General features: G+C 45.8%; 1 protein-coding gene across 1 annotated transcript in view; it reads left to right on the top strand.

Moving 5' to 3' along the window:
- The window catches only part of ST8SIA5 (ST8 alpha-N-acetyl-neuraminide alpha-2,8-sialyltransferase 5), a 63733-nt gene that overhangs the window by 23211 nt on the left and 18777 nt on the right, over positions 1–21745 (top strand). Inside the window, 2 exon segments of the mRNA XM_038402637.2 lie at positions 1689–1796; positions 18525–18617. Coding sequence (XP_038258565.1) covers positions 1689–1796; positions 18525–18617 — 201 coding nt within the window.

The following is a 21745-nucleotide window of genomic DNA, read 5'->3' as shown; positions in this document are numbered from 1 at the left end:
AAACAACACCTACTAGGTCATGTAGCAAACACTTTGTTGCAGATAAAGAGAGGCAATGGTGGAGCTAACCACATGCTGCAAGAACAGGCTTGTGAACATTTGTTTGAACTCCACCTGACTGGTTTGACTATGTTTGTTTCCCTTCTTATTTGCTATTTGCACAAATGGGCTTTTGTTTACACAGATGTTTGGGGGATGGCTGTTCATCTTAACATCACCCACATTAGCTGGCGAGAAAGGGTATTTGTGGTAGACGAACTCTGGCTATTCACTGTGTGCTATTCATTCAGTGAAATACTGCTACTTTGGCGCTCTAGGTCTTTAGCAAAAATTAGTGCCAGAGATCTGACTGAGATTTACTAGTGCCTTAGAACATCTATAACAATATTGAAAGTATGCGCCCAACCACAGTTTTTCCCCATCTGGAACAAGACACAAACCATAGAACTTTCCCAGAATAATCACTAGGCACATCTTTTAGAAAAACACATACCTGGTGCAAGGCCAGAGAACAACTGGAGTTGTCCTCCTTCTCTGCTTCTGGAAGGAAGAAAACCCTTTATTTACATGTCTCAGGCCTAATCACTTCCTGTGCAGATAACAGCTGTCAATTACACTGGTAAAAGGACATAGATGGATCACTTCCTCCCTCTTATCATCAACCAAACAACTCCCCTACATCTAAATGCCTTTAATTTCCTGAGAAATCAGCTGATAACCTGTTCCCTCATTACAACACAGCTCAACTTCTACACTATCCAGCCAGCCCATGATGATAAACAACTTTATTGGGAAAACAGTATTGTTACCCCAAGTGTTCAAAAATCATGAGTGAGGCCCCTCAAATCATAGGATTGGCTTAAAAATCATGAGTTTTTTTAAAAAAAAATCATGGTTCTTTTTCTTGGGCTTCTGGCTTTTGAATGTTTGGGGAGCTCTCGGCTCATATTCTCAAGCTTTGCTCCAGAACCACGAGGGCCAGAAACCTTTTTTTAAAATGGAAGCTGAGATTCTCACATAGTATGTGGTTCCCAGAGTTGGGGCTTTAAGAAAACTGCCTAGTGTCATGATGAGTGTTTGCACAGCTTGCAGCAGCAATGGCTCATATTTGTTTATAACACTTCAGTTCTCCAGGCAGGGAATGGAAACAATACCATGTGCATTAGGCAAGCAATCAGATGTCATAAATAATGACAGGGAAGGGATTCTCAAACCTTCTTCCAGCCTGGCCCACAAATCAGAGACATCTAAATTCCATCATTTTTAAACCTGTGGGTCCAAATTGAAACTGAGCCAAGTTTCAAAACTCTTTACACATACAATCATCTGGTTTCACATACACCTGTCTCTCTCTGTATGAAATTACCTACTTGGTCATTGTACACTTATTTTGCATGCATAACCCAGGTGCTTATCTTTGACAATTTGGTCTTTTAATTCCACAGGTTTTTGTTTTGTGTTTAGCAAAATCAGACTGAGCAAAGTGAAAGCTTCAACCATAACTCTTAACAATAATAAAACAATGAGTCATAGCGCTTGATATTTTAATTATTTAATTTAACCCCCCTCTCCCTCCTTTTGGTGAACGTCTCATATCTGCTGTATCAAGAAATGGACAACAGAACACATGCTGAAAGAATTAATCAAATGAATGACATGAAATATCAACTGCCTCATTTTCTTATTAGAGGGCTGCAGTTTAGCTGGCAGAGTGGAGAGGAATTGGCAAATTGGACCGGGACCTTTAATTTCACGGATGATGGAGCAGTGAAGAGTGGCAGTGACACAGGCACCAGGTACAAACACACAAGAGAATGACTTTGGAGGGGAGAACTCCAATCGATGTAGATCTGTCTTTGTACAAACTGGGGGTATCAGCATATATAATAGGGGCCAGATTCACCAGGCCACTCCGTGACGCAAAGCATCGAGGGCATACTGGTGAACCTAGCCCTTGATATTTATATAGTTACATATATATATACATTGTAATTCCCTGTAGTAAAATTGTTAGGGTGCCTAATATAAAATAGAAAAAAAAATCATTCTGCCAAGATGTTACTATTCCCTTTATTTACTCTATTTTGAAAACTCTTTTTTCTTAAAGAAAATCAATTGAAATCCCCAAAAATTTTACCGTAGAGGTGTTGTTTTAACTTTTTTGGAAGAAATGCCGGTGCCCTAATCTACTCCCATTGTTTATGACTCGATTGCTAAAAGCAATATATATATAGTTAGTGGTTAAATGAAACACAGTTTGTATTATAAGGTGATTTAACCAATTTGGGCCCCAACTCTGCTATCAGGTTCACATGGACCAATCCTTGTATCCATGAAGAGCCCCATTGACGAGGAAAATGATTCACCTGCACAGATCCAGTTGCAGGACTGGGGCCAATACTGAGACTGTCCTCATGAGAATGTGGGTCTGTGTTATTCCCCCCAACCTCAGAGGCTGGTCCATATAAGAGATTAATGAATCTGTTACGGTTCCTAGCTAGGGGACTTATTTATTTAGCTCAAGCAATATTCTTTATGTATTTAGTGCTATTGGTCTTAAGGTCAAATCATGCTATTCGCCAAATCATGCTGTTATCCAGCATGGGGTTGCCCTCAACTCCCACTGACTTCAAAGGGAGTTGAGGGTGATGAACATCTTGCAGCATCAGGTACAGTATATAGAAGGTATCGGGGGGTAGCTGTGTTAGTCTGTATCCACAAAAACGACAAGTGTTGCTGTTGTTGGCACCTTAAAGACTAACGGATTTATTTGGGCATAAGTTTTCGTGGGTAAAAAAATACTTCTTCAGATGCAACTGAAGTATATAGAAGGGAAGCTCTTAAAAACACAGTTAAGCGAAAAATGTAATAATAAAAAAAATCCAAGCCAGATCTATTTCCTGGGTATAAATACAACACTAGAGTGTCTGGATAAATTAAACTCTCTGTGTGAAATATCATCATAGAGTATTTCAGTAACCATACTCCACTACAGCTAGGGAGCTGACAGCATCTGAAAGGCAAACGGAAGTACAAAGGCTGACCTGCCAAAATCATACAGTCGCACTCAACTAAAGCAGCTCTGCAATTCCTGTTAGGGATCCCTGAGCTGTAATGTGATACCATATCAGTGCTACCAGTCGCTCATTCTGTTTAACTAGACAAGGGAACCTTGTGAAAAGAACCAACATAACTGCATTTTTAGCCCATGGGCTAAAATATTTGGTTTACGTATTTTTAATTTGATTTGTTGTATTGATCTTTTTTATATTCTTTGTGTATATATTTACAGTCCACATATGCAAAGTCTTCAGTGTGGGCACTTGGCATATGAGAAAACAGCATGAGACACAAAGAAAGAAATCTTCGTGCTGAGAATTAATAAAGGTAGAGATTTCCCTCCCCTAAGCATCCTTGACAGATGCAGTTGGACTATCCTTTATTGTTGGGTTGGAAAGCGAGAACTCTTGACTATGTAGTGCAAAGTAGTTATAAGGAAAACAGATAAATTTGAGATTAAGAATTGGATCTGATTTTCAACCTGCTTACTCCTGCAAAAGTTAGTGTCTCAGTTCAGATTCAGCCTGTTATACAAACAGGCTATAAATGTGCAAGTCAGATCTGGATTTCAAACCTCACTGCAGTTCAATGCCAAATGCATGCATGAATGTTTGTAGAGTTGGGGGATTAGGATTTTGTGTTGTGGGTAAGTCTCTCTCTCAAAAATATATTAGGATGCATCTGCCCACATCATATGTGATTGTAAATTGAAAATACATAAATAAGAACTATATGTATGAAATAGCTGGAGGCGATACCATATGATGAATTGCAGAGTTAGTTGATAAATTGCATTTACCATGCCCCTTTGACCACCTCATCTGCCCTCTGCTCACTAGACTTTCCAGGGATTTATCCGAATACTCCAAAACTGCTGATATTTATTAAAAACTGCCAGCCACAAAAACGATTCCTTCTTTCTACCAAATTTGGAACTTGCTGCCTAAATTACATTGGTCTGAGGTGTGTTGATTTTAATTCTATATATAAATCCTTGGGAAGGTGACTAATGAGCACGAGGTAGGTGAGGTGGTCAAAGGTGCATAGTAAATGCGATTTATCGCATAGTCTGTAGTTTATCAGAGAGTGTCACTTCCTTGTAAAGTGTCAATGTAAATATTTATATCACTTTGAACAGATATTATTATAATGATATAAAACTAACACACCTCTGACAAATGCAGAGCTCTATGATGTATATAAATAATGTGTCTGTGTATGCAGCACAGAAATAAGGTTGCAGGGTATGTGGGGGTCGTCATTTCTGCACTGCTTTCAGAGCTGGGCTCCCAACCAGCAGTCGCAGAGCTTCCTGTAGCCGGGGGAGGTTCCCGGAGGTGGGTCTGACCCTGATTCGGGAGCAGCCCCTGCAGGGGAAGAGGAAGTCCTAACCCTCCCCAGCCCGGCCAGGACTAGCAGCTGGAGCCCAGCGCATGGTAGGAGCCCCCATCTCCTGCAATACCCATGTCCCACAGGGGAGATCAGATTTCACTCCATGATGTGTTTTTTCATGTCTGTGAATTTGGAAGGGCCCTAATCATACAGTATATTTGCACACTGCAGTCTGTATTTGCTATTTAATTATTTTTAAAATAAATGATTACTAACCAATAAGTGTGACATCCTAAGTGCAAATATGCATTTTAGCAATACTGACTTTAGACCCAGCCCTGGCCCAACAGACCCTTTAAAGACCTGTTGTAATGTAGGTAGATGGGTGCATCTGACATATTGCTGTCTTTTATAGCAACATGCTTAGGGCGTGATCCCTCAAATCTCCTTGGCTAGGATAATAGTAAAGGATAGTGGCTCACCTTGCTGGACTTGGCTCTTAATAAAGAAGGGGCCAAAATTCTTCATGAGAGAGAACAGGAAGAGCCCAAGGTATTGCTTGTGATGCTAAAAAGGGAAACAAAAAAAATGTTGTTCAGGCAGAGTGATTGATGTTATAAAATTTGCCATGTGCTCTGATACACCCCCATATGGGTCATATGGACAACAAGATCAGCTGCTTATTTCAATCAGAGTGATGGGAATGAACTTGATTAAAATAAGCAAACAGCAGTGTATTCAAAATGAGAGAGTTCTGAAAGGATAGAATTAAAATAGGTTTCCCTCCAGCATCCCCCATCACTGCGTGTCACAAAGGAGCTGATGTGGTCTTGATGCATCACCCTAGAAAGCAAAAAGAGACCAAAGCCTCTCCGTTTCCAAAAATTAGATTAAAGACATTATTTTGACACATTGTGCCCTAGGCATGCCTTCCGAAGAGAATACATGACAATCCATGTTATGGTTGATATTACCAGAAGTCCCTCTCAGAGCAATCAATAACCATGTAAGATGACCCTGAAAGTTTGGAGGCTGTGGTATTCTTATCAGTACTGTTACATAGTGTCCTCTGCAGGGAGGGTTTACTCTGGATGAGTAGACAAACAATGGGCTACTAGTCTGAACTTTTGATGCTTCCTCAAAGACTGCTCTTTTTAGTTCCTGATGATACTCCTACCACTGCTGCAATGTAGGTGTAAGTATAGGTTCGAAGTGACCATGCAGATGCGGGAGAATATACTGTAAGGAACGATTCTGCAATGGCAGGACTAGACCTTAGGTCAATTACCTTCTCTATTGTCTGTGATAAGCATATTGAGCAGCTGAGCTAAATAGTGCTAAATCCCAAGTGAGCAATGTATTAAATTGAGGAGGAGGTCAAAATCAGAATTCTACTGAACAGGAGATGAGATCTGTTGCCAGGAGGACACAGACTGGAAGAGATAGCAGTGGTGAAGATGGCATCCCCTGGAATGACCATCATAATCTTAATTGTGCAGATGTGTGAATTGTCTGCAGATGTCATGGGGATTTCTCACATGATTCCAGAATGGAGACATCCCTGAAATCCAACGGGAGGACCCATGAACATCTCTAAGGGCTAGTCTACACTAGAATCACTACCGTGGTGCAGCTGTACTAATGTAGATGTGCTGGCTAGTGCTCTCTGCTGGCAGGAGAGATCTCTCCCGTTGGCTCAATAACTCTGCTTCCCTGAGCAGCAGTAGCTTTGTCGGTGGGAGAGCATCTCCCGCTAACATAGCACAGTGCACACCAGCTCTTAGGTTGGTGTGACATACGTTGCTCAGGGCAGTTGCTCAGCTTTTCCACTCTCCTGAGTGACTTAAGTTATATCAAAGTAAGCGCTAGTGTGTACAAACCCTAAGATTCACTCAGGTGGGGTTGCATAAGGCTAGGGTCATCATCAGTGCGTAGCCTGTGGTGCAGATTAGTAGCTAAAAGCTAGAGGCCCCTCTTAGTGATAAGTGCACATCCACAGTTTGGGAATTCAGGTCCAGTGTGGGGAAGCATCTGAATTTTTGGATGCTTGACTGAACACCTAGAATTTGGAAAACTGGGCAAAATATCTCAGGGGAACAGCCTTCCTATAGGTATCTTGACACTTCAGACACAGTCTCTAATCTGAAAGTGGAGAAGCTTGTGGAAATGGAAGAAAACTAAGTTAGCCAAACATTTCAGAACCTCATAAAAGGTTTGGTTCTAAAAACTAGTGAAGGTTCGGAGATTCACAGATTTTTAAGGTCTGAAGGGACAATTATAATCATCTAATCTGACCTCCTGTATAACACAGGCCACAGAACCTCACCCAGTAATTTCTGCAATAAGCCTGTAATTTCTGTTTTGAGTGATAATGTATCTTTTACACAGATATTCAGTCTTGATGTAAAGACTTCAAGTGATGGAGAATTGACTGCATCCCTCAGTAAACTGTTCCAATTGCTAATTATCCTCACTGTTAAAAATGCATGACTAATTTCTAGTCTGAATTTGTCTAGTTTCAGGTTCCAGTCATTGGATCTCATTATGCCTTGTTCTACTAGATAAAAGAGCCCTAGACACCAACTCCATGGGTGCTCCAGGGGTGGAGCACCCACAAGGAAAAAATAGTGGGTGCTCAACACCCACCAGCAGCCCCGCGGATCAGCACCTCCCCCACAGCCCACCGGCGGGCCCTGCAGATCAGCTCCATCCTCCCAGCGCCTCCCGCCCACCGCAATCAGCTATTCAGCGGTGTGGAGGAGGCGCTGGGGGAGGGGGGGAGAAGGGGCGGGGATGGAGTGGGGGTAGGAAGAGGCAGGGTGGAGTCTGGGGCAAGGGGAGGAGTGGTGGTGAGGTCTGTGGCAGAGGGGGGTTAGAGCACCCCCTGGGAACCGAGGAAGTCGGCGCCTATGTAAAGAACCATCTGCCATCAAAAATCTCTTCCCCATGTACGTACTTGTAGACCAGGATGAAATCACTCTTAACCTTCTCTTGGGTAAATGAAATGTGTGAGACTTAAGAAGCTCAATTTTATAAGGTATGTCTCTTCCAATCCTTGACTCATTCTTGTAGCACTTTTCTGAACTCTTTCCAATTTTTCAATATCCTTTTTGAAGAGTGGATACCCTCCCTCCCCCGAACTGGATACAGGATTCCAGTAATGGTCTCCCCAAAGCCATATACAGAGGTAACATGATCTCCCTACTCCAGTTGATATTCCTCTGCATGGGTGCTGGGACTAAGGGTGCTGGTGGTGCTGCCCCCATCTCCCTCCTTCCCCCCGGATTGAAGTGGTATGCCCTATATACAGGGTTTACAGTTTGGTTCTGTGGCTCTCAGCACCCCACTATAAAAATTGTTCCAGTGTCCCTATTCCCCTGTGTATACACTTGAGGATAGTGCTCAGCCTCTTAGCTACAGTAGCATCTTGGGAGCTTATGTTAAGTTGGCTATCTACCATTACCCCAAATTCTTTCCAGTGTCATAGTCTGTCAGTGCTCTTCTTTCCAAACACTTTCACCCATCCCTAGCCCTTACTGTTGCCACTGCTCTTAATTTTTATTAGTGCTATTATTACTTACTCTGTCAGGTCAGGCTATGCCAGCTTATCCGAGTAGATGGTATTATCTGTGGCTCATCAAACCCACTGCCTTGTGGGTAGCCCAGGAGGGTGTAAGGCTAAGGGAGCAACCCCTGACAAAAAAGCCGCAGTGCCTTGTGGGTGAATTCAGGAGAATGGAAGACGATGAGAGTAAACTTAGACAGAATATCTGGAGTGGAGCCCCAAAGGTGGTCAGGTACTAACATTTTAGTATCTGCAGCAGATCGGGTACCAGATATATTGGTTCTTCCACTCCTATGGATTTTACTGGTGATGCTAAGAGTGGGGTCCTGATGCATGAGCAACTCAGGGCCTCCATATCATTTGCCCAGGTTTGTGCCCTGGAGAGGTACTCCAGCTTCACCTCGAACATCAACACAACACGGGAGGCAGCAGTCACTGGTTCTAAGCTCTTACTCGATTTGCATAGAGTTGAGTGCCAGGGGCTGCCTCTGACGGTGGGAGAGATCATTAAATCTCACTGGACAACTATCGCCTGCCATAAAACTGGGCAGCCCCCAGACAATAGGGTGTTGTACCACCACAGCTTGCCTACTTCAGTGGGTGCTTGGAGCTTAGTTTTATAACATGACAAGTGGATTGTAATGTACGCACCAGGAAAATCAAGTAAAAGAACGAAAACATCCTTAAAGATATGGTGCTGGAATATTCATACCGTGACAACTGGATTGTCTGAGGACCTTCAGCAGATCAAAGATGCACGTAAAACTGCCGTGATCAATGACAAGCTAAAACAACTCAATGTGGATATCTCATCCCTCCAAGAAACCCAGCTAGCATCAGGTGGATCTCTCAGAGAAAACAACCACACATTTTTCTGGCAGGGGAAAAGCGCAGAAGAAATGCAAGAGCATGGAGTGGGATTTGCCATCAAGAACTCACTTCTGGGGATGATTGAGCCACTTATGAATGGATCAGAGAGAACTTTGTCACTATGTTCACATCTGAGGGCCCAGCCAACCTTCTGAGTGTGTATGCCCCAGCACTCACCTCGTCTTCTGATATCAAGGACCAGTTCTACGACCAGTTGAACCCTGCAAGGTGGGAGTGTCCCAGCGCTTGGGCTAGAACCCAAGCCTGACCGTCTACACCATGTGGTGGGGCGTCTTCCCCACACTGACTCATAAGGGGTTAATAGAGCCCTTGGGAGGCTTCACAGGAGGCAGCCAATCAGAGGAGGCTGCGAGGAGCAGCCAGTCAGGGCTGGGCTGGCCCATATAAGAGCAGAGCAACTTCAGTCACTCACGGAGGATTGGCTGCTTGGCAGGTGGAGAGCAGCCAGCACCCTGGGTAGAGCGGTGCCTCAGGCAGAGACCCAGGGAGCTAAAGGCAGCTCCTGGCAGGCTGCAGGGATCTTCAGGCTGAGGCCTTGAGGCAAGGGCAAAGAGGGTGCTGGGGCCATCGGGAAGTGACCCAGGGAGATCTACAGATGAGTCGGAGGTGACGCAGCAAATGGCAGCCAGCCACAGGGTCCCTGAGCTGGGACCCGGAGTAGTGGGCAGTCCTGGGTCTCCCCGCCCCACACTTGCCACTGCAGAAGTGGCTGGACTGGGACTGCGATACTGTCTCCCGGGTGGGGGGAATGTGGAGTGTGGCACAGCCGGAGGGCTGTGTCATGAAGAGGGTGCTGCAGTCTTGGGAGTGATGTGGGTCCCAGGTGCAGAAGTGATGGTGCTGAGACATCACCAGTAGAGGGCGCACTGATGCACAGAGCGAATCCCCAGGACAACCAGCAGGAGGCGCCACAGTGGTGAGTTGAACCTCATCACACACACCACAATTGGACAGCCCGTGAGCCTGAGCCCCATGAGCCTGAGTCAGCTGGCACAGGCCAGCTAGAGGTGACTAATTGCAGTGTGGACATACCCTGTGTAGCTTGAAAGCTTCTCTCTCACCAACAGAAGTTGGTCTAATAAAAGATATCATCTCACCCACCTGGTCTCTCTAATGTCCTGGGACCAACATGGCTGCAACAACACTGCTTAAAACACAGGCCTGGCACATGGTTTTATGAGCCACTCCGAGACCCAGCAAACGTTCACCAGCAGTAGGCTGTGCGGGGCATTGTTTTTTACTGCCTTTCTGGGTATAGGCCTACAGCAGTGTTGCAAAATAGAAAGGCTTGGCCTGCTAGGGCAGCCTCTTATTAGAGAGAAGGCAAAAGGAGCAGGATAGGAAAGCGAAGAAATAAGGGAAGGGGAAGGACACATACCAGTTTTCCATCTGGGACTTTGCCAGAGCCAGTGAAGGTGGTGATGTCATTGGGGTCCCTTTGACTGGCTGGGAGTGGTCAGGGCATTGGTCAGGCCCAGGACAAAGAAGGCCCAGTGGCATTGTGGTGGACTCTAGGGTTGCAGGAGATGGGAGTAGCAGCCACGATGGTGAAGCTTGCACCTTCCTGCTTTTCTTTTAGTCACCAGCATTTTTGGCCAACAGCTGCTGCTTCTTAATTTTTCCCCATGAGGTTTTCTTTTAAGGAACCCAAAAGGGAGTGGTGGGTGGAATAGTCCTTCCTCTTATTATCCTGTTTACCAGTTTGGGCTAATTTTCCACACACCAATTTTGGTCTATTGATTTTTTCAGTCCCCCACTTTTCTTATTTACCAGGCATGCTGTTAACACAGTCTTTACATTAACTGACTAGGCCTTTTTTGTTTAGACTAATTTAGTCTTTCTGTCTCCCTTTCCCACCTTCTCCCATTAATTATTATTGTTATAGGGTGTTATGACATTGAATGAACTTTTACTCCCTCCTTACCCTTGATCTTACAATTAGGATAACTTTATAGGGCCAGTTATTACAACACCCCCCCCCCACAAGTCACTCCTTCACTTTAAAGACCCTTCTCTTCCCAGTATCTAGCTACCACCGATGAAGTGAGCTGTAGCTCACAAAAGCTTATGCTCAAATAAATTTGTTAGTCTCTAAGTTGCCACAAGTCCTCCTTTTCTTTTTGCGAATACAGACTAACACGGCTGCTACTCTGAAACAGCTACCACTGATAGTTTATCAGACTGCAGAAACAGCATGAAAGCAATGTGACTTTTTTGTCCTGTGCCCCTAGAGGAGTGTAAATTGATCCACATGCTGTACTGTTCCCACTCCCTTGCCAGTTCTGAGCTGCTATGGAAGCAGGAGATTCCATTTGGCAATGTTTTCAGGTGTTCTTTTTCACAGATACCATGTGAAAGGTTATTTCATTTAACATCAGAGGCCGGAGTCTTGCACTCAGTGTTACTGGTGCAATCTCATTCTAGTTAACAGGATTCATTGGTGTAGAGTGAGAGCAGAACAAGAACTCCTGGGTTCTCATTCTGGCTCTGCCACGCCAGTCATTTAATCTCTGCATTAGCTTCCTCATCTGTAAAATTGGGAAATTACCTACCTACCTTTCAGGGATATGGTGAGGATTAGTTTATATTTGGACAGCCTTTGGAAGATGTAAAATGCGAGGTTACTGTTACTGTGTGGCTAACAAATTTGAGGTCAGAATTTAAAAGGAGATAATACATTCATCAATTTATTTGGGCCAAATCCTGAAATCTCTGTTAATGGCCAAACCTTGCTAGCCTTGTTCTCGTATTCACATTGAATTATTCATTTGAGTAAGGCCAGAGATTTGGCCCTCATCAGATCCTCTATTGAAGTCAAAAGGGCTTTTCCCTTATCATAAAGGGAGGACCTGCAGGACCTGGCCCTTTACTTCTCATTTTCTTAGCCACCGGAAGGTGTTTGGTTTTGGAGAAAAGCTTGTTCTTCCTACTGTGAGCTCATAACCCTGTCCATATGGCATCAGGATCCCTTGCTGTGGAAGTATGACCTGCGGTCATCACAAACTGAGTATGATGACTTAGATACAGAAGCCAGTAGGAGAGAAAGCTCTCGTTTAAAGACCCACATCTGATAATGACACTTAACTATATTTTAAAAATCAGCACAATATATCTAATGAACCGATGCCCCAATGGTAGAGTCCCCCTAGGGCAGGACTGAGGTTGCAGACATAAGTAATGGAGCACGAGCAAGGAGATCTTGGAAGTCAGGGAGAAGAGATAACTTGACAGCAGTTGATCGAAGAGCTCAGAGTCACTAGCCAATGCACGAGCATGGTGCCAATTCCTCCTCTCAGTAGTGAACTCAAAAGCTGCACAGCTATAAACAAAAGCATGAAGGAGAAATGAAGGTTAGAGAAGAAGAAAGCCTAAGCTAGTCAGCGCTGGAAGGCCACAGTGCAAATCACATTTCTTTTCACTACTGAGAGTCATAACGAAAGAATCCTCTTCCTGCAATTGTAGGTGTGGTCTTAAGACCTGCGATTTGATGCTGGAAAGATCCGTCAAATATTAGATAACCAAAAGTGATCTAAATGTACATACAGTAGTATGTAAACAAAGTGTATAGGGTACCACTATGAGAAAATCTAACCCAGTGTGTTTGCATCTTTGGGTATGTTACTGCTCCTGTACGTGTGCTGTATATTTTGATAGAGTTCGATCCATTTTGGACTTATGTGAAGATTCATGTATTTTTGTTTCAGTTTGTATATTTTTTTGCATCAGTGTGTATTTTCAGTTAATTGGTGGTCTTGGAGCTGAGAGACATAAATTACTCAGGTTTCCAGAGGGGAGAGGGAGATAAAGTAGAGAGAGGTGATATTCTGGGCATGCATTGTAAAAACTTCTTTCAAGTAATGGAAGAATGATCATTGTTCTTGGGAAGGTAGAACATCGAGCCCCACTGGGTAAAGGGGATTGCTGTTGAGTGTCTGACAGTGAGAATGTGCACCTGGGTAATCAATAGTTTAAAACAAAATAAAATGTACCCCGCTGCCATTTCTTAGCGGTCTGTCAAGTTTAGACTAACAAAGAGAACAGATTTCCGTCATGTTACCTTTTGTGCTAATTATACTACTTAAAAGCCTAGTGCCTCATCAGTTTCAAGGCATTGCATAATTCAGAGTGGGAATTAATAGGCAGAACTTGCACTTATAATATAGTGAGTGGGTGAAGAACAGTGCCTCTCATGGGAAAGTACCACTCACCACAGTTCTGAAGGAAAAGGCCTACCTGCGTTTCAGCAAACTGCCTCTATTAAAAACAAATAAATAGAGCAAATGCTACAGGGGAGAAAGAGAGGCAAACAGGATTTTAATACGTGTTTAATAGATACCATTTCAGTGATTCTTTAAAGCGGTGACAGCTTGGCTCTGGAGACTGGATATCCCAAAGCTAGAGAGTTGGGTTGATGGTTCAAATCCAGATCAGGGCGATAGTCCATGTGATGGTTGTTCCATGGCTTGCTTGAGACAAGCTGGTTTTAGATCAGTTCCTACTGCACCAATATCTAAGTCACAGTTCGCACCCTTTTCTGGCAGTCTCACCAGAAAGACTAATGGTGGGGCTGGCATGGAGACTGAGCCACCTTCGCCCTTTTACAGATGATCCCTCCAGGTTCGGCACTGAAGCACCCTGTCAGGATAGCATGGGGAAGCTTGACCTGCCTTGCTGTGATGTACACGCAGAGTACACGCTTCAGTCTCCAGGCATCTCAGTCTGGCCCTTTTCATAGCCTGGGGGCCACGGCTAAAGGGACCTCAGACCCCCAGATCTATTTCTGTCTGGTGGCACCAGGGAGGGAGCAGGTTGGGGCATCCTGTGGGAACAGCCCTACCTGTGTGCTGGATTCCCAGCAGGTGAAGCTAGAATCAATCCTTGCAGGGGGTGCTGGCTCCTGAGTGGCGCCTCCTGGCAATGGGAAGTGGGGACCCTGAGGTGATGGAAGTGGGGAAAAGGACTGTCTTGAGGGAAATGAGGGGGAATCCTGAGGTGATGGAGGGGGAGATGAGTCTGGGGGAGGGAAGGCTCCTGAGGCCCCATGTCTGGCAGCACCAGGGGTCAGGAAGGGGGCAGGGTGGGGCAGGATGTTGCTGGGGGAGGGCCCCGCCTGCATGCCTGCCTGCTGAATAGGGCTGGCAAATTTCTAATCGCACAAAACCGAACACACTTGCCCTGTCCCTTCTCTGGGGTTTTCACTGGGATGGGGCAGGGGGTTGGCGTGTGGGAGGGGTGCAGGCTCCTGTGGTGAGGCCAGAAATGAGGAGTTCAGAGTGCGGGAGGGAGCTCCAGGCTGGGGTAGGGGTACAGGAGGGGATGAGGACTCTGGTCTGGGGTTCAGGCACTGGGGTGGGGCTGGGAATGAGGGGTTTAGAGTACATGAGGGGGCTACAGACTGGAGCTGAGGGGTTCGGAGTGCAAGAGCAGGCTGAGGGCTGAGGCAGGGGATTGGGGTGCGGGCTGTAGGAGGGAGTTTGGGTGCGGGAGGGGGCTCATGACTGGGGCAGGGGGTTGGGGTGCAGGGAGGGGTGTGGGTTCTGGGAGGGGGCTCAGGACTGGGTCAGGAGGTTGGGATGCAGGCTCTGAGAGGGAGTTAGGGTGCGGTAGGGGGTTCTGACCTGGGGCCAGGGGTTGGGGGTGCACTCCAGCCAGGAGGCACTTAACTCAGGCAGCTCCTGGAAGCAGCCGGCATGTTCAGCTGCTAGGGGCAGGGGTGGCCAGGTGCCTTCATGTCCACAGGCGCCACCCCTGTAGCTCCCATTGGCCATAGTTCCCATAGCCAATGGGAGTTGCGGAGTCAGTGCTCGGGTGGAGGCAGTGCGCGGAGCTTTCCTCATTGCCCCTGTGCCTAGGGGATGCAGGGATATGCTGAACGCTTCTGGAAGCTGTATAGAGCCAAGGCAGGCAGGGAGCCTGCCTTAGCCCCACTGCACTCCCGACTGGACTTTTAATGGCCCGGTCAGCACTGCCACAGCGTCCCTTTTCAACCAGGCGCTCTGGTCGAAAACCAGACACCTGGCAACCCTAACATCAAGTACTACTGTGGCAGGTGATTAATCTGTGAGCAGCAAGAGCAACGGGCTGGAGCAGAGAGCGGGGCCCAGCCCTGCAGGCCAGTATGAGGTGTGTGCTGGGCGGGCTCAGCCCCCCAAGAAATATGTTCACCAGCCGCCTATGTAGGAGCCAGTCCAAGGAGCCAGGCTGCGAATCCCTTGTTCCCACAGGATCCCGCTGAAAGCAATGAGGCTATTTGAGAAGCGAGGTGCTACTCAGTGAGAATAAAGGGATCACAATATGGCCCTTTAATCTTTTCAAATGTTATTTAATGGAGTTCCTTGGTTTATAAATGCAGTACTATTACTGGGGTTTCCTTTCATCCTGTAGGCACTGTTTAGTTTTAGTATAATCCCTTCCCCCACCCCATTCCCCCTGGTTTATAACACATCCTTTCTCTTCTCAGGTTTTTTGGCGTGGCTGTTTGTGTAAACAGTAAATGATCCAGGGGGATCTCTGGGACTCAGGACATTTCATACATAGCTCATAAAGTGCCATCTCCCTCTCTGACGGAAGCCAGCTTTTCCCCCCACAGGATTACCATATGGTAACGTGAGCTGTTTGATGTCAGAGCTGGGGTTCTCTAATTTAGGAAACGGACACTGAACAGCACGGGAAAGAAGGGTGTTCATCTGGATTTTAACAATTTCTTTCAGTCTCCCGGGACTTAGTGTGTATTCTGTTCATTCGGGGTGATACGCACCCCTGTGCAGAAGGCCAGCACCAGGTCCACACACCACTTGTGTCCCACATAAACCCCTATGGATTGAGTGGTGCCTACCTTGTGGTGGACGTCGGCATGGCATTGCGTTTCATCCTCTTGCTGTGGAGTGAAGTGCGCACATTCAGGGTTGCACTCTCCTCTCGCTCACAGCAGTCTAAGTAAGGAGTGACTCCAGTAAACTCAATGGAGCTGCGCTGTTGAAAATATAGTGTCAGAGGAAGTCAGAGGAGAATCAGGCCCTCAGTTTGCTGTTTTGTACTACAGCAAAATACTGTCATTGATCACTCCTCCTGCTTTACTGTGTTACCAGCGTTTCCTGAAGAGAATGGAAAGAACAGATGGCAGAGGCCAATGGGAGAGAGGGGTGGCTCATGTTCATACCCATTGCAAGGACAGGCTGTGACCCTGCTGTGTGTAGGGTGACCAGACGGCAAATGTGAAAAATCGGGACAGTGGGTGGGGGGTAATAGGAGCATATATGAGAAAAAGACCCCAAAATGGGGACTGTCCCTATAAAATCGGGACATCTGGTCACCCTAGCGGTATGTACAGGTAACCCCATGAATACAGTGTGGCTCTTTGTCTCCCGCTAGTGCTCAGACCATGTAAAGAGCATTATGAGTTTGCTACTATCTTTGAGATGGGTCCTTTAGCTCAGTGATTCTCAACCTTTTTCTTTCTGAGCCCTCCCCCAAGACATACTATAAAAACCCCATGGCCCACCTGTGCCACAATTGTTTTTTCGCATATAAAAGCCAGGACTTACATTAGGGAGCAGGAAGCAGGGCAATTGCCTGGTGCCTCATGGGTGACCCTATGAAGCTAAGTTGCTCAGGCTTTAGCTTCAGCCCCGGGTGGTGGGGCTCAGAGCCCTAGGCTTCAACCCCGCATGCAGGGGCTTTGGCTTTCAGCCCTGGGCCCCAGCAAGTCTATTGCTGGCCCTGCTTTGGGGCCCCCTGAAACCTGCTTGTGGGCCCCCAGGGGCCCCAGACCCCTGGTTGAGAACCACTGCTTAAGCAGTGGTGAGCCATGCTTTTAGATCTAGAGAGACTGGGTGCAAATCCCACAGTTGACCCAGGTGTCATTAATACTCAGTCCATGGGCCTAGCTATTTGCAGTAGAAGTGCACTGCATCATACTTTCAAAATAGCAGCAACTGGTGGGGCTTGGTGGTGTTTCCTGACTGTAGTCTCAGTCTGGTAAGAGAAGCTGTGTACACATAATAGTTCTGTGACCAAAAAGATGTGATATCAACACTGATTCCTTATCGAGTTAAGATACATTGGCATGAACCAGATTTAAATCTAAGTGTGTCCACAAAAAATTTGCACTGGTTTAACCAAATCAACTGTTAAATCAATGTAAAGTAAAACTGCTGTAACTTTGAATATAGGTGAGGCCCTAGACACGCTTACCTTCAGTTGACTTCTTTTGAAACTGTGAGTGCTCATTACTTCTCCAGATTAGATGTCCCAAGATGGGTTCCCAAAAATTAAGGCACTTCTTACTGCTTGAACTACCAAGAGAAGTAACTTTTTCCATGAATGTTTCAAAGGAACAGTTATTGAAAACTTAGTATTTTGATGCCAATTTACTTAAAAATAATGTTAAAAATATGTTAGGAACCAACCCACATTCCAGTTCTGATCCCAATATATGGCCACAAAATGGAAAACCCTTGTACTTTTCTTCCTTACAGAAAATACAAAATACATAGTAAATGAAGTCTGTAGTTATAGATACATAGTATTTAAGTCCTGAAGACAACATTATGTTCATCTAGTCTGACCTCCTGCATAGTACAGACCATAGTATTTCCCCAATAATTTCTGCATTAAGCCTATATCTTCTGTTTAGGCTAGAGTGTGTCTTCTAAAAGATAAATGATTTTGATTTACTGACTTCCAGTGATGAAATGGTACTTAAATATTTAGGTAGATAGGGAGCTTGGTTTGAAATCATTATTCTTCCTTTGGTAGTTCCAATATGTTTTCATTAATTTGGTAGACAGCATGGGCTCCCTCTGGTGTCTAATTTGAATATCTGAAATTTAATTTAATGTGCCCTTTCATCCCAGCTCAACGAATACGGTAGGTAGGTTTAACTGAGAAAGCTGTGTTTTCATGTCTGTGTTCATCAAAAACTTGATTATCAGTCTTATTTGTGATGTAGATTAGTAAATCCACTTAAATGATTAAATCCACTTTTTACCATTTAAATTCTTGTTTTCTACATTAAAGGGATCTCAGATCAAAAACATGTACTAAGGGGGAAAAAACCCCAAAGAAATGGTCAACTGCTTAAAATTGTGATATTGACAAGAAGAACCAAACTCAAAATGCTATTCCTGTCATGTAGAAATTGTAGCTTTCATCCTAAGAAAAGACACCAGGGGCAGATCTTAAAAAAGTACTTTGTGCCCATCCAGGCCTCTAAATGAAGGGGGACAGATTTTCAAAAGTGCTCAGCCCCCAGCAGCAACCCACTGCTGTCCTTGTCTTTAGTGGGAGCTGCTGGACTGACCACTTGAAAATCTGGTGACTTCATTTAGGTGCCTAACTGGGAGCTGAGCAGTTTTGAAAACCTGGCCATTTATTTAAACTGGCTAAATGGAAAGTGGTGGTGGGAGCAATCTCTTGAAAATCTGACCATTAGTATTTGAGTTTCTAAAGGGACAGGGACACTTGGCCCACGTGGCATTTTGCAATCACAGATGATACCAGTGTTTGCTTTTGTGTAATAACTTTGCTCTATCTTGGGGCCAGACCTTGCAGTCCTAAAAGGGACAGGGAACACTGGCATTTGCTTCAGGCATGATTCCCTTGATAAACAAAGCTATGTTTCAGAATCTAGCATTTGTTTGTAACCTTTGCTATTTTTGTCCTTGTTCTTGCTTAGGTACTTTGAGTTTTATGAAGGGCCTTTTGAATACAACTCCACCAAATGCCTGGAATTAAGACAGGATATCATTGAGGTGAAAGTGCTCTCTATGTAAGTATGAGCAATTGCTTTATAAAATGGTTGCCCTGTGTGACACAGGAGGACCAGGGAGCAGTGGTAGAGTGCTAGAGGGGAAATATATAAGCCCAAGGCTAATTAAGGTGTGGTTCCCTGAGACTAGGGAGGGTGGCTACAGGTTAATTGGAGCACCTGCAGTCAATTAAGGCCCTGTCAGGAACCTAATAAAACCCCCTGGTTCAGGCAGTCAGGGGGAAGGAGAGAGAGGACTGGAGCTTGGAGGTGTGCTGTGAGACTTGAAAGGTCAAGAGCAAACCCAGACCCTTCCCCCACGTCTCTCCTTTACCACCTTCCTGGGCCACTAGTGGGGCCTTCGGTGCCCCAAGAGCAGGGGCAAGGGATGGCATCTTAGCCCCCACCAAGAAAAGTGCAGGACCCACCATACTAACATCGGCCACCTTGTCACACCTGTCAGACAGGTTACAAACACATGTATAATGAGGGGGCCAAAAACATGTCTCCAAAGAGCAGGGCTTTTGAGCTTCCATGTCAAAATAATGGGGATTAAGAACTTGATCCCTAGTGGAAACAATGGGGTTCTTTCCATTCATTTCAGTGGGCTTTGGGACAGGCTCAGTGCCACTGTCTGAATTTTATTAATATAAGGAGCCTATGTTTTCATCTGTAATAGTCTATTCAGGGTCCTCTACTGAGATCATATCACATATTTTCATTTGCCAAGTAATTTAAACAATTCAATAGCATAGCACGATTCTGTCATTTGATCGACGCAGTATCAATATTCTGTCATGTAGGGTCCCACAGGTACGTCAGGAAATATATCAGTTGCCTAAAAGGATTATACATCCCTGAAAAGGGGTTTTAAAACATAATAAAAAGGTAAAATAATTACTGACGTAAGGACAAAATTCTCTTCTTCAGTCCACAGTGCATATTCCTTATCTTCACTGTAGGCCTTCTTAGTGCCTGCACATACTTCCACTGATATCCAGGGGAGTTGTGCTCATGAAACCACTGCACAACAGGTAAATGTCCATGTAGCAGCTGGACACGTGCTTCCCAGTGCAGGCAGACAAGCGCTAGTTCTGCTCAAGCTGGCAGCAGCTTGAATACAAACCTGCCTGGACCTCTTGGGTGCATGCTCGGGTGGCTAGCCCAGGCAGCTGCCTGAGCTATCTTTAGCTCCACCGCTATGTTTAGTGCACTAGCTCTTCTGCAGGGGTTGGCAACCTTCAGCATGCGGCCCATCAGGGTAATCCACTGGCAGGCCGCAAGACATTTTGTTTATATTGACCATCCACAGGCACGGCTCCCCCGCAGTTCCCAGTGGTCATGATTTGCCATTCCTGGCCGATGGGAGCTGCGGAAAGCGGTGGCTGGTCAAAGTAAACAAAATGTCGAGCGCCCTTCAGTGGATTACCCTGATGGGCCGTGTGCTGAAGGTTGCTGACCCCTGCTCTAATGCATGCCTGTCTACCCACACTAAGAATCACACTCCTGCTGCTGCAATATAGACATACCCTATGACTGAGTTCTAAGCTATGGAGCAGAGGAGTTTGTCCTAGACAAAGTAACTTAAAAGTCTTCTCTACAAAACTGTAACAAATCCTAGAGAGATTCCACATGTAAATGAAAAAGAGCCCAGATATTGGTTTAAACAATTATTTATTATTAAAAATAATGTGTCACCTTGAAAATAGTGTTGCAGTATGGTCTTCTGAATAGAGCATTGGATAGGGACTCAGGAGGCTGGGAGCCGGTCCCAGCTCAGCCACTGGCTGAGTGACTGCTGGGTGACTTTGGGCATGTCACTTCAACTTTCTGTACCTCAGTTTCTCCACCTGTAAAATGGGAATAATGACACTGACCTCCTTTGTAAAGCCCTTTGAGTTCTACTGATTAAAAGCACTATGAAAGAGCAAGGTATTATTATTGTTAAACACAGATCAAAACGTTTCCTGTCCTGGGCCCCAATTCAGCTAAGTAGCTAAGCATGTGCTTAAATTTCATTTACTTCAACGAGACCACTTGTGCACTTAAAATTAAGCATGTGCTCAAGTGCTTTGCTGAATCAGGGCCTTGAAGAGCTTTTGTTCTAAGACAAGACAAAGATAAGATAAAGCACCGGCTGGCAGTTCAGATGAGGGAGGGTTGTGGGGATTAATGATGATGACAGGAAAGTAGGAGGGACCCAACACACACTACTCTTTGGATGTTTCTGGTGTGCTTTTGGTAGCATGATAGGCAGGTCCATGCCAAACTCTGCAGTTTGCATTCTTTACATACGGAAATATGTTGGCACTCTCAGTTGTGCTGTGTGGTCCACTGCTACCCTCTGAAAGGGAGTGTCTGTAATGGACATAGTTATAAGGACAGTTTTTCCCTTACCCTCTATCTTTCATGTTTCTGACATGTATCATATTTGGCCTTTAACACATGATCCTGGACATGGGTGGCGCATGAACTGCCATTTGGGGAGGCTAGCCCCTGACCCCACCCCTTCTGCCCGAGGCCCTGTCCCCCTCCCCCGCCACAGCTCGGAGTGCCCCATCACGGCGGGAGGAGCCCCGCACCAGCCACCCTGAGTCCTAGCTCACTGGCCGGCCCCAACCTCCGGCTCTCCTGTCCCAGCCTTGGGCTGCCCCAGCCAGCCCTCCCCAGCCTCAGAGAGCTGGACAGGCGGCCCGAGCACCCACACCAGCCACCCCAAATCTGGGCCCTTGCCCTAGCCCCAGCTCCAGCCCCTGCCTGCTTCGGGGAAGAGGAGCAGCCTAGGCTGGGGCCACAGGGGAAGAGTGGGAAGCAGGAGGGGTCCTCCAGGCAGGGCATGGGCGGGCTCCTCTGGCCTGTGATACCCACCCCCTGCCTCCATCCACAGCATATTCCAGCCCCAGACAGGCATTCAGCAGAGAATCTCAAGCAAAGGATGAGCAGGACCTGAAGACTTGGTTGCTATCTGAACATTCTATGGGATTTACTGGAGTCAATCTTTGCATTTGCCTTGGGGTCAAAGAAAAACCTGCGGTTGGTCCATAATTTTTTTTTTTAAGCCATTGCAGCAGTAGGCCTTCGTGGGAGGAATTTCCCTACAGCTCAGCCACTCATTTATCAGCTATTTGTCCGAGGGACTGGGTTCTCTA

This window comes from Dermochelys coriacea, chromosome 5, assembly GCF_009764565.3.
Source record: "Dermochelys coriacea isolate rDerCor1 chromosome 5, rDerCor1.pri.v4, whole genome shotgun sequence".
In the NCBI taxonomy this organism is placed as follows: Eukaryota; Metazoa; Chordata; order Testudines; family Dermochelyidae; genus Dermochelys; species Dermochelys coriacea.
Note: the sequence above shows the minus strand (reverse complement) of the source record. Positions and strands in the feature narration are given on the sequence as shown.